A 15,541-nucleotide genomic window follows, 5' to 3' on the forward strand; every position below is an offset into this window, starting at 1 on the left:
AAAAATATTTAGATATTGGATGCGATAAAAATCGATAGTTTATAGACAGCTAGTCCGTTTACTGCAAATATTTTAGTCTGTGTTGGTAAACGCTGTCTAACTAATGAATATATCGATATTTTTAGGTGCTTTTTTCATTTACCGTTTAACCGCTCTGTTGCATACTAGTTCCCGGGTGGATTGCTTAGTGTCGTTTTATTTGAAGTGAACGCTTCAACTTAATGTCAGCATGGACTCCGATATAATGGACTTTTTCGATTTTTCAAAGGAATTCAAACGAGGAACCGCTTTACAAGGGTGTATAACTGGCGATCCCAAAATTCTAGCCGTGGAGACTAAAGACTCCAATCCGATCAAACGCAAAATGATTGGCACGGTGAATGAAATCGTCGAGAAAGAAAAAGAACTCATGAAGAAAGTAAGAAAAAAAGTTTATACACGATGTGTGTATGTATGTATGTTAAAATTGAATGAGTGTGGGTACGGCGAAGTAAATGAATGGGAATTTGAGACATTTTTCAAGAATATATGTACATGTATATATATGTATGTTGACTTTACAGTTGGATGGTGACAAGAACAACTTCTCAATGCGCAATAAAACACTTAATGATTTGGATAGTGACGACGATGACGGCGAAATGGAAGAGCAGCCTCGCGTGCGCTCTGATGAAGCCTACTATGAGAAATATCACTTCGATTTAAATCGGGACAAGAATTTGCCCATATATGCACATTGTGGAGAAATTATGGCCGCCATTAATGATAATCCGGTGGTTATATTAAAAGGAGAGACGGGCTGTGGTAAAACTACACAGGTATTGTTTTTAATTTACATATTGATTAAATATTCTATGCAGACCTCTGATTTTAATGAAAATATTCTGAATTTCAATAAAGATCTTTGTGGGCGCAAATGAAGTGCGTATGCCGTTTCATATGCGTGTCGTAAGATTCCTCAAGTCGGCAGAGTTGCTTATAAATCGCTAGGCAGTTAAGCTCTTCGTTGAGATTGACTCTTTGGCTTCAATTGATGTTATTGGAGTCCATTGCTTTTGCTGTCTTCAGTGTTTGTCAAAATTTCACAAGCACCAAGAAATGCATTCTCTTGTACCAATTGCCAAAAGTAAAAGCTTCTTTGGGAGTTGTGCTACTCAAAGGGTGCGTGATATAGTTTCTTGACAAAACAGACAAGCGGGTCCCAAGTTTGAGATGAATGGAATAAATTATATGCATGCAATTCGTTGAGCTTCCTTCACCATTAGCTCGCCATCAGCAGCAACTTTCTTCCGTAAGATGCAACACCGCCAATGTTGTCTCAATCACCTCGATGTGGTTGGTCTGCGCTGAGTACATGTGTTTTGATTGTATTTCTTTACAGCATGACGAGAACAGCTTCAACTTGTCATTGGTATCGTCAGTCCGTCCAAGACGTTGCAACTTGCAACAACTGACATTAATTTCATGAATTTTAATTTTAAATTTCTAAGATTTTTTTAACCATTACATACTATAGAGTATCTTCGTTTATACAGAAAATGTGTGTAACCATATTAAGTATATAATTGATCATAGTCATTTATGTATATATATTGCAGTGTTTTGCTTTTATTAATAATAGGTGTCGGGAGTTTAATTTGTTTTTTTTTTTTCAACAGGTGCCGCAGTACATATTGGATGAAGCTTTCAAGAGGCGCGAATTCTGTAAAATTGTTGTAACACAGCCACGACGTATCGCTGCCATATCGATTGCCAATCGTGTTTGTCAGGAACGGCAATGGCAACCAGGAACTGTGTGTGGATATCAAGTTGGCCTACACCGTCCCGCTAATATGGAGGACACTCGCTTATTGTATTGTACCACAGGTGTATTGTTGAATAATCTCATTAATCAAAAGACACTCACACACTACACTCACATTATCTTGGATGAGGTACATGAGCGGGATGAGGACATGGACTTTTTGTTGATTGTTGTACGCCGACTGCTGGCACTGAATTCACGTCATGTCAAAGTCATCCTGATGTCTGCCACTATTGATTCTAACGAGTTCTGCAAGTATTTTGCTAGCACTTCGTGGATACCACCCGTGGTTACTGCTAGTCATGGCCGCAAATATCCGCTAGTTAAATTCTATAGAGATCAGTTCAAGAATATTCATTGCAAGGATGAGCCCCAACAGCGGGAACCAGGTATATCACCAGATCGCTATGGCGATGCCATTAAAAATACTATTGGTGATTGACAACATGGAACGCAAGGCGGTTGGGACATCCCGACAAACCTATGAGGAGTCGAAGCGCACAGGAGCAGTGCTCATTTTTTTGCCAGGCATCCATGAGATTGATACTATGGCCGAGCATATTAAACAAGTAATGGGAGAAAAGTAAATAAATTAACTTAATATTTTATTATCCGGTAACTGATTGATTTCACATCCACAGTCCCAGTACTGAAATTACAATTGTGCGATGCCATTCGTTGTTGTCGCCCGAGGCTCAAGCAGAAGTCTTTCAACCACCTCCCGTTGGCCATCGCAAGGTGATACTGACTACAAATATTTCGGAGAGCTCTATAACCGTGCCAGATGTATCCTATGTCATTGACTTTTGCCTAACCAAAGTGCTACATACCAACTCTGCATCGATTTTTAAAAGCCTTCGCTTGGAGTGGGCCTCCAAAGTGAATTGTCGCCAACGAGCTGGACGTGTTGGACGTCTACGAAGTGGTCGTGTTTATCGTATGGTCACAAAGGACTTTTATTTAAATGAAATGAAAGAGTTTGGAGTTCCTGAGATGCTTCGATCGCCACTTGAGAATTCGATACTAAAAGCCAAGGAACTTGACATGGGTAGCCCAACTGAAATTCTGGCCCTAGCGATGTCACCACCAAATCTATTTGACATACACAACACGGTCCTCTTGCTGAAGGAGGTTGGAGCCCTTTTTACTACGGTTGATGGAGTTTACGAGGATCTCGACGGCGATATCACCCATTGGGGTCGCATTATGACACGTCTCCCCCTAGACGTGCGTTTGAGCCGCCTTATTATACTTGGTTACGTATTTAATTGCCTCGACGAGGCTATTATCATGGGTAAGTCACGAAAGGTCACATTTTGTTGAAGATTTGAGAAAGAAGGTCTTGTCTGAATTTGTCCCATAGCTGCTGGAATGTCTGTTCGTGGATTGTTTCTCACTGAAAGACGAGGACAAAATGAAGCTATTTGGATGCGCTACGCTTTTTCCGATGGTTCTGGGTCGGACATGATTGCTGTATATCGCATGTACAAAGTTAGTAAAGTCTCCTAATATACACGCAAAGTATTTGACTGTAAAATTGATGAATTTTGGGATCTTTTTAGATGTACCTGAACATATGTCAGGACAGAATGCAAAAGGATTCGGAACACCAATGGGCTCGGCGGTTCTGTGTTTGTTTGCGTTCTCTTCGAGAGATGCATTTGATGGTACAAGACCTGCAGCAACGCTGTACTTCTATGTATCTACAAAACATGCCATCTAGTGCTTGCAAGTCTTGGAATGATCGTCAAAATCCATAGTTTTGAAAGTAATCATTGCCGGCGCATTTTATCCCAATTATTTCATGCGCGCCGATAAAGCAAACGAGGACTACGATAGCAACATATACCGAGCTATTAATGGCAACGATCCTTGTCGCACTGTCTACTTTACTAAATTTGAGCCACGGTATATGGGTGAATTATATACTCGACGGATTAAGGAATTATTTTTAGAGGCAAAAATTCCGGCCAAGAAAATGGATGTTACATTTTCGCATGGTTCTGAAAAGATATTTGTAACATTCAAAGAGGATGACGATGAATATAATTACATGAATCCCATTCATGTGCCGGGACGCGTCGCGACCGAGGTTTACAAGGCTGTTAGAATGCGTCTAAATAATGCATATCGCCCTCTTCACGTTATAGAGTAAGATAACAGTACAATTCGCTTTAATTGCTAATATTTTCTAAATGGAATGTCCATTTTTCATGAAAATGTTAGCTATATTTCTAAGGTTTCGAATCTTTAATCATTAAATTTTTATGATTTTTTTTTTCAGGAAAACCAGTGCTCTTAAGTATGTTGAACAACACGGGATTGGAGTTGTCAATGACAGCACCTGGGAGCCACCATGCAAGAACTGGAATGTTGAGCTACTTCCTCTACCATCTGTCTTTGACAAGATTGTGGCAGGCAAAATATCGCATGTAAGTGCAAAATCCCGATATATATATTTTTAACTAATAAATACGAATCATTTTTGTTTTTGTAGATTGTAAATTGTAGCAAGTTTTACTTTCAACCAAATGAACTGTTGGATCGCATCGACAGCATGACTGAACTAATTAATTCACCACAGCACCTTAGCTGTCATGTGAAGAATCCAAGCATTATTACAACGGGCCTGGAGCTTCTGGCAATGCATAAGCAACACTTTCAGCGCGCAACTGTCATCAGGGTCGAAACTCAAGCAAATGGGAATCCAAAGTTTAGTGTGCGCTTCATTGATTACGGTAATACAGCATTATTGGCTATAGATCAGCTGCGAATGATGCCATATGAGCTGAAATATAAATTAGATAAACTGCCACCGCGTATGCTTGAATGCCGGCTGGCTTTGATACAGCCATCGTCATTGGTTAGCAACTATAACCGTTGGGATAATGAGGCAGTCGAAATGTTGACTACAGTATCAAAGTGCGGAACTATTGAATTGGAGATATACTCATTGGTCAACAACGTCGCTGCTGTATTACTGCATATGCGTGGTGGACTACTCAATGACAAACTTGTGGAACGACAATTGGCTCGTCGAGCAGATGAAGATTATATGTCGCGTAAGGATCATGACTTTCGCATACGCAAGCAAGAGGTTGCGTGCCATGTAAGCCATATGGACAAACATCACATCAACGAGGATTATTTACGTTCTGCTCAGAACCCAACTGACCAAAACTTGAAGCCACCGCCTCTGGATAAATGCAATCAAACTATAATGCTTAAAGGGCCATTCAGTCCACTTGAAACATCTATGTGTTCAATGCTACGCGTCGGCTTATTTAAGACTGTGGTTATTGAGCGAGAATCAGTTAATGGTGTTCTTCTAGATTCCGACCCACAAGATCGCCATAATCAAATGGTGGTGGCAGCGTCTGTCAGTGAAACCGATGGTGATAAGTTGACTGCTCGAGGCACTACTCTTATGCCAAATATTCACGGCTTTTCTGCATTGATGACTATGCTCTTTTGTCCCACCATGCAAATCAAATGCAATAAGGAACGTACGAAATACGTGTGTATTTTAGCTGGACTTGGCTTTAATCCAAAAACTATGCAATCTCATTTTGAAGAGCACGACATGGTCGTTAATTTGGATGTCGCAGTTCTTGAGGACGATATTCGTATTGTAAATATTATTTTGCAATATAATTGATTTAATTTTAAAATTTTGAAACTTATATTTTAGATCAATCAAATGCGTTACAATATCGACATGTTGTTCTTCCACAGCGACCCTAATCAACTGCCCACCGCTAGAGATGAGGGTCGTGCTACTATTTTTAATCAACTGCAATCTTTGCTTACACGGTCTTTATAAATAACTATCAATTGTTGCGATTCTTTTTAATTTCTTTATTTTGTAGGCTTCTGAACAAAGATCGGAGTTTTATTGAACGTAACCTGTCAAATTCTGATTATGTTTGGGAGGACATGTCTGATTTGGAACCTGCCGCCGAACCGTTTGGCAAGCGAGCCATATTGCCTATACATTGCTATTACGAACTCGAAATCGAGAATATGAGTAACTTGTTGGCCTTACAAGCGAATTGCAAACAACTTTACGAGTGGCGCAACTTGTTAGTATTTATACGCCTTGACTATTTACCTTACAAATAATAAACATGTTCAATTATTTTACAGTCGAAGAGATATGTCAATGCTGCAATGCAAATTGTGTAACGTAATGTTAGAAAGCGTCACCCAATTGCGCTTGCACTTGCTTACACAACTACATCGCGATCGGGAAAAGCAGATCGGATGGAAACCTCTGTAAAATGCAGTTCATTAAATTTAATTTAAGGTTCGTCCATTATGGAGATTTGTATAATTTAAATCACGATCTGACCTAAAAATGCCTTCAAGAATTAAAGAAGTTTTATTGAAAAATGTTTGCTTTAACTATTATCATTATTTTTATTTTCATATTTAGCCTAACTTTGAGAAGGTCATTTGACTTTTACACAAATTCTTTATTGATGTAAAACAACTACAATTAATAAACACATTTTGAGTATGCAAGAAAATCTGAATCTTAAACTTTCATTGGGACCCCAAGAGTTCTATAGTACTAGTCAGCTGAGACTGCAGCTTCGCCAGCGTTAATTTAATATACATATATGTTAGTTAATGTTATTGTGTTTTCTCAACTTCATCAAATTCTTAAAACTAACATTTAATGATATGTCTCCCGCTGCAAATAAGAGCAGCAATATTAACGTAGAACTCTCATTTCAACGAATACAACTCAAGTTTATTGATGTTTGAAGTCTGGAAATCAAAAACAAACATGCATATTGGAAAATTGAAGCGTTAATAAACTCAACTTACAGATCAAATTATAAGAAACCGCTTCTTATTGTGCACTTATGCAGTTTTTTTAAATTTACTTTGAAAGAAATTACTTTTTCGGGGCTCCTTTTTAAGCTAGTCACCAGGCAGAACAAAGAACATTATATAATATATGGTAATTTCCAGGAAATAGTTGCTTAAAACAATAAAGGGCAGCGTTTCTAGTTTGATTTGGTCTTTTTCTTGTTTGTTTAAGGTTAAAATGTTATGTTTCATAATATTTTTGTTATCGGATTCATTACTTTATTTCGCCGACTTACACGTTTTTCAAGACAAAGTCAAATATGACTAGCGTTTTTTGTCACGTGTTTTTATTAATAATTCGAAAACAACAACTATGGGAGGCTAGTCTTATTTTCAAAATTTTTGAAATGTACATACGTAAAAAACATTTTGCAGAATGTATCTTTTTAACACAATTTTTTCGTTTAAAGATGTTTTAATATCACACATGCGATCCTGTATATGCCTATATGTGAGTTTATTACTAACAAATTACTTAAACAACCAAAGGCAAAAATGAGGGGTCAGCATATCTCATCGACATCCACTACATGCCGACTTTGACGCAGTTACAAATATCAATCCATTGAAATACCAAATACAAAACTGCTAGAAAGGCGTTTCGTCGTCTTCCTCAACATGACCACCAATGGAAACTTTGCTGACAAAATTAAAATATATATGTATATATTTATTTTTAATATTAAAATTTAGTGAAACTTTAATTTATAGATAGATAGCGTCTTGTCTTTGAGTTATGTTGTATTGGAGGTTGACCGGTAAACTACATGTACTCAGAACTAAGTTTTCATTTTACTTTATTGTTATTGTATTCGGTTAACGTTTATTATTTTTTATTTACACCTATGGTTAATAAGTTATCTACAACCATTGTCGTTGTCGGCGTTGAAGTAGTTGAATACACTCTCATTTCCAACTCACATAACGCGTAGTTGGGCATGCGATTTAGGGGCTTACTAAAATTTGAATTTTGTCGAACAAAGTTTTGGGTCTTTGTTTAATGCATTCGATGATCAATTGATTTTGCTCATTAAGTTTAAGACTGAAGTAGAAGGAGCAATGGATAGATTATGAAGGGAACAGCTCACGTGGAATTGCATTGCGTACTCACCGGAATACATAATCACTATCTATCATCGATTTTGGCGCACATCATGATGGGGGCCTCATCCAGATGGCTGCTGTTGCCGGCACGGAAATTAAAGTTCTAGACAAATGCTGGTTACTGGCTAGGCGGCCGCCGTTCATTTTAGGAACGGACGACCAATCCAGAAGTCAGGCAATCCGGTTTTGTGATAAACTTGCCCAGATTAACGATTGAATGAATTAACCATAAATCCCCGACCTTGAACGCCCAGAATCGAATGCTAATTCATATCAAACTTTGAGTCCAACTTGCGCCAATGAACTCCATTAACCTCCGCATTCAAAGAGTGAAAACCAACAAACAAAGTGTACACGCAAAAAGGACGATTTTTATTGAACATAAATTAATTTGCAATCTGATAATGTATTTTCCATTAAACAAAAAATAATTACACAAAAAGAAAAAATGTAATAGATTATAGTTTGTTCCATATGTCATTACTTACGCCTACGCTTGCTGCAAATTTGACTTTGGGACCGCTCTCCGGGCTTTAACTGTCCTCGGAAAGCATGCCAAAGACCACATTATCAATAAAAGTGTGAGGACGTTTGGTGAACACGAACGGCTCTGTCAAGATTCTTGTGAGATGCGTGTTTAGATGTTGCTATTTGGCAGCGTATTAGCTACTTATTTACTATTTGTGATTAAAAATTTAATCATGGTCATTAAATGTCCAGAAGAATAGATACCACTCCCAGATTGCGACTTTTGCTCCTAGTTTTGCGCTTGATCTTATATGTTTTTTTTCCAAACAAGACAGTACGTTACACTCGGCCGTCTCTACATGTAAGCGTTATTATTTTTATTTGCTCCGCCCAGCAGTATCATCAGACTATTTATCTTTTTTCTTCTGTTTTTCTGGCATAATTCAACGTCCCCAAATTATCAGATGACATTATACATTTTTTGCAGTTCATGTGATATCCCTTTTTCTTGTATTTAAATTGTTCCACTGCCATTCCATCAGTTATTTTGTGTTTCGTCTGTTCAACCTGCCTCTTTTGATTTTTGGCTCGTGGCATGTCACGTTGATGTCCACCTGAAAGTAATAAATTAATAGTGGTTGAAATAAGCTGCACAAATGTGTACATATATAATAGTATCGAAGTGTTTACTAAAATCAAAACGAGGGTGAAGGTTATACTCTGTTTATACTGGGCTGCGTCATATAAATTTCCGTTAAGTAGACGGTTCCGCCGCATCTTTCCATAATGGGTTGTGTGTAAGAGACGAGAGGCTTATGAATCCGCATCATTTGTCATGAGACAATTGGCGCCTTTAAATTATTTAAATTTGCTTTGTAATTCATAAAAACAAAAACCAAAGTCGAAACAATGAAAAGAAAAAGAAACATTTAAAGATAATCGCCACCACGATCAATTGGACTTCTTTGTATAGAAATATGATCGTTGCAGAGCGATTCGCTTATTATGATGTAAAACGGAAATGAGAAGTCAATTGAATAAAAAAAATTTTTACAAACATATGCATAGTTTTTGAATGCCCTCAGCAAATTCCAATTTAATAAATTGTGCGACGCTGAGGCATTCAAAAAGTATAAGTAGATATACATTTTATTTATTATTCATCAAATGCCTCTATTTAAATACATACATATGTGTGTATGATGACTTACAGTTGAATGGTGGCAAGAATAGCTTCTCAATGCGCAATAATACGCTTAATTAGTGTAGTGCCGACAACTCTGCACATTGCTGAGATGATAACCCGTTCGATAACATTAAAAGGGGAATGCATTGTGCGCAAACTACATAGTGTGCATTTTTATTTACATTCTATTGATTAAATATTATTATTATTTGCATAGTTAAAACTCTGTTTATCACACGGTTTTAGCGGCAAATCAAGATTTCAGATCCTTGAGCACATCGTCTGGCAATCTGTGGTCAAAAACTGTTGCCGATGACATGCGACGCTCATGTGCTTCCTTATAAGCTTCAGTTAACTGATCCATGTTGTTATTTAACTTCGATTTGGACCCTCCATACATTGCTTTTTGCCGCACCTGATTTCTTTTTTCTATTTGACTCTTTGCCATATTTGAAGTGCTGGGCTTCTCTTCGGAAGGAACTAGTTCGTTGATTTTAAAGAAAACATTCTGAATTTCATTGAAGATCTTTGTGGGAGCAAATGAAGTGCGATGGCGTATCATCTGCGTGTTGTAAGATTCTTCGAGTTGACAGAGCGGTTTACAAATGGGCACCAATTCCGTTAGACCGTGGAGCTCTTCGTTGAGATTAGCTATATTTGGCTTCAATTGGTGTTTTTGGAGTCCATTGTAATTACTGCTTTTTCGCTGTCTAGCCTCTTGAATGGCTTCCAAACTATCATAAGCAGCAAATGCATCTAATACATGGCAATAGTCAAGAGCCGTGAAAAGAAAGGCGTTTTCTTGTGCCAATTGCCAAAAAATGAAACTTACTTGCTGCGTATCGGGGTTCTCAAAGCACGTGAGACGAAGTTGCTCGATAAAGCCAACAAGCGAATCCCAAGTGCGTGGTGAAACCTCAATTTTAACAAAATGTTTTGTGGGTTGCTTGTGATAAATTGCATAAAGTAAGTATAGACCGCCAATGCGCTGAGCTCGCGTCGCTTGAAAAGGTTCACCATTGGTTTGTCGTCCGCATGCCACACGCTTGGCAACATGCAGCGCCGCCAATGTGGTCTCAATCACCTCAATCTGGTTGGTCTGTGCTGAGTATATGTGTTGCATCTGCATCTCGTGCCAGCATTGGCAGAACAGCGTGAACTGGGCATTGGCATCGCCAGAGATCCGTCCAAAACGCTGCAATAACTGCCAGCAGTCGTCGTACACGATATGTTCCATTCAATTGTATTTCAACTCTCGTAGTTTATCAATTTGCGTGCACAAAATATGCTACTACTGTAGTCTTGGTAATATTAGCCGGCTTATAGCCTCTTTCCACCTCTCGGTTTTCTTTGGTTTTCTTTGGTTTTTTTCACGTTCAGGCCGAATGTTACGTTCGCCCCATGTAAAAACCCATAAGAAAAAAAGTCGGTTTTTCTACGTTCGCGAGCTACGTAGAAATAGCGAACGCACTTTTTGGGTAATTATGCGATATTTTGATCGATATGACAACGAAAAAGAGCTCACCACTAACAAAACAGCTGACATTAAAGTGCGCCAAGGTATGAAAATAGAAAAATAAAAATTTGATTTTGCTTTTTAAAGCAAATTTTTTATATTTTTAGATGAGCCAAAAAAACTCGCAAGCCGTCAATATCGTGGAGTGGCATCCACAAGGCTATGTTGTTCGAGTTATGGGAGGAGAAATGTAGTGCCTTTTTTGGCCAATCCACAAAGGCGCTCCACAAGGATGCCAAATTCCTCCTTATTAATTCGAAAATTATCTTCAAAAAATGATTCGTTGTTTCCAGGAACATCGCGCTCCTAAAAACACCCATGCCGTTGCTAAAAAGTAAATGTATTTATGTAAATATTACATTGCTGCCAGCAATGGCCTATACTCTATACTTCGCTAATTTTCCCTCCACTTCGTTAAAATCCTCATAAAAATTCTGCAATTTAATAAAATTTTCCATTTTCAAATGCGCGTGCTGTTTTTTGAAATGTTCGCCAACTCGTGTTTACATTTGAACAGCTGATATTTCAGAGCGGCCATATTGAGAAATTTACCGTTGCCCATATTTTTCGGTTCGTGCAGATGGAAACCCCGAAACGGGACTTTAAAAAACGTAGAAAAACTGAGTGAGGTGGAATGAGGCTATTAGAGGTGCAGAATTATCGAGTGACACATCGATGTTATCGATGTTTTCAAATCATCGGAAGCATCGATGGTTTTGGGACACCTTCGATTTTTTAGAAGCAACTTTGAGCACGGTGAGAAGAATTGTAACTATGATGAATTCAACATTTTTGTTTAAGAATTAACACAATTGTTGGTAATATTTAGGATTTCTAATTGGTGGACGTTTGTGTATGATGAATTCGGAATGGTGAATTACCTGAAAAGTAAGATACATATTTGTCGTTTCTAGTCCAATAAAGCTTAATAGCCTATTTCCACCTCACTCAGTTTTTCTACGTTTTTTAAAGTCCCGTTTCGGGGTTTCCATTTGCACGAACCGAGAAATATGGGCAACGGTAAAATTCTCAATATGGCCGCTCTGAAATGTCAGCTGTTCAAATGTAAACACGAGTTGGCGAACAATTCAAAAAACAGCACGTGCATTTTAAAATGGAAAATTTTATTAAATTGCAGGATTTTTATGAGGATTTTGACGAAGTGGAGGGAAAATTAGCGGAGTATAGAGTATAGGCCATTGCCAATAGTAAAGAAATCGCCATCAGTTTGGGGCTATGTACATAAGTAGATTTGCTGGCAGCAATGTAATATTTACATAAATACATTTACTTTTTAGCAGCAGCATGGGTGTTTTTGGGAGCGCGATGTTCCTGGAAACAACGAATCATTTTTTTAAGATAATTTTCGAATTAATAGGGAGGAGTTTGGCACCCTTGTGGAGCGCCTTTGTGGATTGGCCAAAAAAGGCACTACATTTCTCCTCCCATAACTCGAACAACATAGCCTCGTGGATGCCACTCCACGATATTGACGGCTTTCGAGTTTTTTGGCTCATCTAAAATATAAAAAATTTGCTTTAAAAAGCAAAATAAAATTTTAATTTTTCTATTTTCATACCTTGGCGCACTTAAATGTCAGCTGTTTGTTTAGTGGTGACCTCTTTTTCGTTGTCATATCGATCAAAATATCGCTTTATTACCCAAAAAGTGCGTTCGCGATTTCTACGTAGCTCGCGCACGTAGAAAAACCGACTTTTTTTCCTATGGGTTTTTACATGGGGCGAACGTAACATTCGGCCTGAACGGGAAAAAACCAAAGAAAACCGAGGTTTTGGGTGCGGTGGAAATAGGCTATTATTCAAGCATGTATGCATGTACACACATACATTCATAAATTTGGCGCAAGATTTTAAGTAATCTAAGTAGCTATTGTGTTATTATGTTTAGAAAATATTGTACACTACATACAGTTTACTACTAGAGTGATAACTCACTGAAATTGGTTGCAAAAATATATTTTTGTTTACAAGCCTCGTCCTGTGAGTCAGTAAGAGTGTGCAGCGAAGATGGAAGTAGCAAAGCTATTTCTTACTGCAGAAAATGGCTTGATCCGCAAGTTGTTTATCAGCTTCTTTTTTATACTCGCTACCCATAGGGTAGAAGGGTATTATAACTTTGTGCCGGCAAGAAATCAAAAAATCAATTAACAAGCGTAATTTTAAAGCGAGAGTTGAATTTTGGTATATGGGTAATTCTCTGGTAAATGTCGCGTGCGAACAGCTTTTCAGTGACAAAAAAAACATAAACTAAAACAATTTTAAAATTAAGTGAAGGTTTTTCTTAAAGCTTAGGATTAGCACTATTTTTAGAGCTAAGATTGATTTTAGTAACTTATTCTGTTTTACGATAAAATATATAAATTCGTTCATTTTTTGGTTTTGCGTACGAATTTGTTAATTTTTGCAATTATCAGAACAGAAAACAAAACAGAAAAAAATTCCAAAAACATTCTTAGCTCTAATTAAAGTACTAATCTAGAGCTATAAAAATAACCTTTACTTATTTTAAAAATTGTTTCAGAATATGATTTTTTTTGTAACTGAAAAGCTGGTCGCACGCGACATCCCTCAGAGAATTACCCATATACAATAATTGTTATAATAGTTATGATTCCTGAAAATTTGGTTGCGATCAGATAATAATTGTCGAAGTTATTAAAGAAATACTTTTGTATAGGCAAAGACGCCTACTTACTAGGGGTCTTAGTTGCTTTGGCTGACAATCTGGTGTATTGTGCTGTCTATGGTATATTTCGAATGAGGTACTATTTCGATATACCAAATATACCATTTGGCATATTTTTAGTATTTTGCAGTATATTCGGAATATTTTGAAAAAAACCGCAAAATATATTTATTTTATTCAAAATGGGTAGCGGGTATCTCACAGTCGAGTACATTCGACTGTAGCTTTCTTACTTGTTTAATTAAAGCGTAGTTCCCAGATGCGCGAAATCGTATTTTTCCGCGCAATTTTACTGAAAAAAAAAATGGAATAATGAACAAATTTTTGCGGGGTTATTTAGTTTTCCAGCTCCCAGAACAAACAAATTTTTAAGCGTATTAATTCTCCGAGAAAGGAATCTTTGTGGATGTCAAATCAGCAGTTCCACTTGCGAAAAAATAGATAACCTATTATTCTGCACTCATATCGGCAAAGTAAAAAGAATCATCAAGATGGATAATTTAAAAAAAAATTAAAAAGAAAGCGACTGAGGAATTTTCTGGCGAAGAGAAGTAGTATTGATTAATATTGTCTAGTCGCAAGACTATACATAACATATATGGAATAATAATAAAAATATTGCTACTTGGGATATTGTTTCCATAGAAATAGGCAATGAATGTGATTTCATCTGTTTTTTTATCAATTCCTTTTGCCAAATTTACTGTCATAAAGGTTTCCAGAAAACGGTCATTTTAAAATTTGTGGAACTTGCGAAATATATTGCTTTTCCGCACGTTCAAAATTTTGCTCATTTGGGAACAGAGCTTAAAGAGAAAATAGCATCAATAAAAGCTGTGGAGTCACAGGAGTGTATTTGGAATTTCAAATAAAAAATCTGTTTCAACCAAGTTGCAATAAATTGTGCTTGGAATATTGTCATCATAGAAATAAGCAAAGTAGATAGGCCCATCTGTTACTTTGAATAATTGCATTTAAAAATTGTAGCAGTAGATTGATATGCCGTTAAAATACTTTTGGTGATAAGATAAGATTGATACTATCGCCGAGCATACTTGCTATATAATGGATGAAATTTAATTTAATTTAAAATTGTATCCGATCACAGATTGATTTTACATCCACAATCCCATTTGTTGTTGTCGCCTGAGTCTCAAGCAGAATTCTTTTAACCACTTTTTTCTGGAATGAAAGAGTAAGGGAGTGACCGGGATGCTTCGATCGCCACTTCAAAATTCGGTACTCAAAGCCAAGCAAATTGATATTGCCCAACTGAAATTTGAGCGTTTGAGCCGCCTTATACTTGGCGACGGTTTTAATTGCATCGAGACTATAATCAAGGTAAGTCAGGAAAGACATCGTCACTTATTTCGAGAGTTCAAACAGAATTGATCTGATTCTGGATCTGACACCATTGCTGTATATCGTATGTACGAAGTTAGTAAAGATTTCTAATATATTCGCACTACTCGACCGATTAAGAAATTATTCTTAGAGGCACAAATTCCGCCCAAGAAAATGAATGCTATATTTCAGTATGGTTCTTTTTGGTATGGTTATCTTTTTCGCATACGCAAGGAGGTTGTGTGTCATGTAAGCCAGAAAGCAAACAGGACTTGCAATTAAATTATATACGGCCTAAAGAACCAGTCCACTTGAAAAGTCTATGAGCGCAATGCTGCAAATCCGCTTTTTTAAGACTGTGAGAATTAAGCGAGAATCAGTTAAGGAAGTTATTTTAGATACCGACACACAAAATCGCATGATCAAATGGTGGTCGTATAATAGTTGATCTCTGTCAATGAGATCAATTATGATAAAATGAGTTGTCGACATGACGGATTTAGAGTCTGCCTCCGAACCGTTTGGAAAGCGTGCC

The 15,541-nt window shown here is 37.2% G+C and overlaps 2 protein-coding genes and 2 long non-coding RNA genes across 4 annotated transcripts; 3 read left to right on the forward strand and 1 right to left on the reverse strand.

Moving 5' to 3' along the window:
- The first annotated feature begins 126 nt into the window (after window positions 1–126).
- LOC117575883 (probable ATP-dependent RNA helicase spindle-E) lies at window positions 127–6,208 on the forward strand. The gene is given in 13 exon segments (XM_034260322.2): window positions 127–418; window positions 564–818; window positions 1,659–2,225; window positions 2,227–2,387; window positions 2,446–3,098; window positions 3,168–3,295; window positions 3,367–3,550; window positions 3,553–3,955; window positions 4,089–4,236; window positions 4,302–5,435; window positions 5,496–5,617; window positions 5,674–5,886; window positions 5,951–6,208. Coding segments are annotated over 13 exon segments (4,290 nt in total). The 5' UTR covers window positions 127–229; the 3' UTR covers window positions 6,084–6,208.
- Window positions 6,209–6,949: 741 nt separating this feature from the next.
- Window positions 6,950–7,396, forward strand: LOC127566191 (uncharacterized). Its single transcript, XR_007955472.1, has 2 exons — window positions 6,950–7,031; window positions 7,093–7,396. It is a non-coding gene; the product is annotated as an uncharacterized LOC127566191 (long non-coding RNA).
- A 104-nt stretch (window positions 7,397–7,500) lies between these two features.
- Window positions 7,501–10,755, reverse strand: LOC117575884 (snRNA-activating protein complex subunit 1). Its single transcript, XM_034260324.2, has 3 exons — window positions 10,273–10,755; window positions 7,794–8,868; window positions 7,501–7,724 (listed from the first exon to the last, which is right to left on the reverse strand). The coding sequence occupies exons 1-2, from the start codon at window positions 10,675–10,677 to the stop codon at window positions 8,797–8,799; spliced, it is 477 nt and encodes a 158-aa protein (XP_034116215.1). The 5' UTR covers window positions 10,678–10,755; the 3' UTR covers window positions 7,501–7,724; window positions 7,794–8,796.
- Window positions 10,756–10,901: 146 nt separating this feature from the next.
- LOC127566190 (uncharacterized) lies at window positions 10,902–11,421 on the forward strand. Its single transcript, XR_007955471.1, has 2 exons — window positions 10,902–11,000; window positions 11,064–11,421. It is a non-coding gene; the product is annotated as an uncharacterized LOC127566190 (long non-coding RNA).
- Window positions 11,422–15,541: the final 4,120 nt, after the last annotated feature.

This window comes from Drosophila albomicans, chromosome 2R (assembly GCF_009650485.2).
Source record: "Drosophila albomicans strain 15112-1751.03 chromosome 2R, ASM965048v2, whole genome shotgun sequence".
NCBI lineage: Eukaryota > Metazoa > Arthropoda > Insecta > Diptera > Drosophilidae > Drosophila > Drosophila albomicans.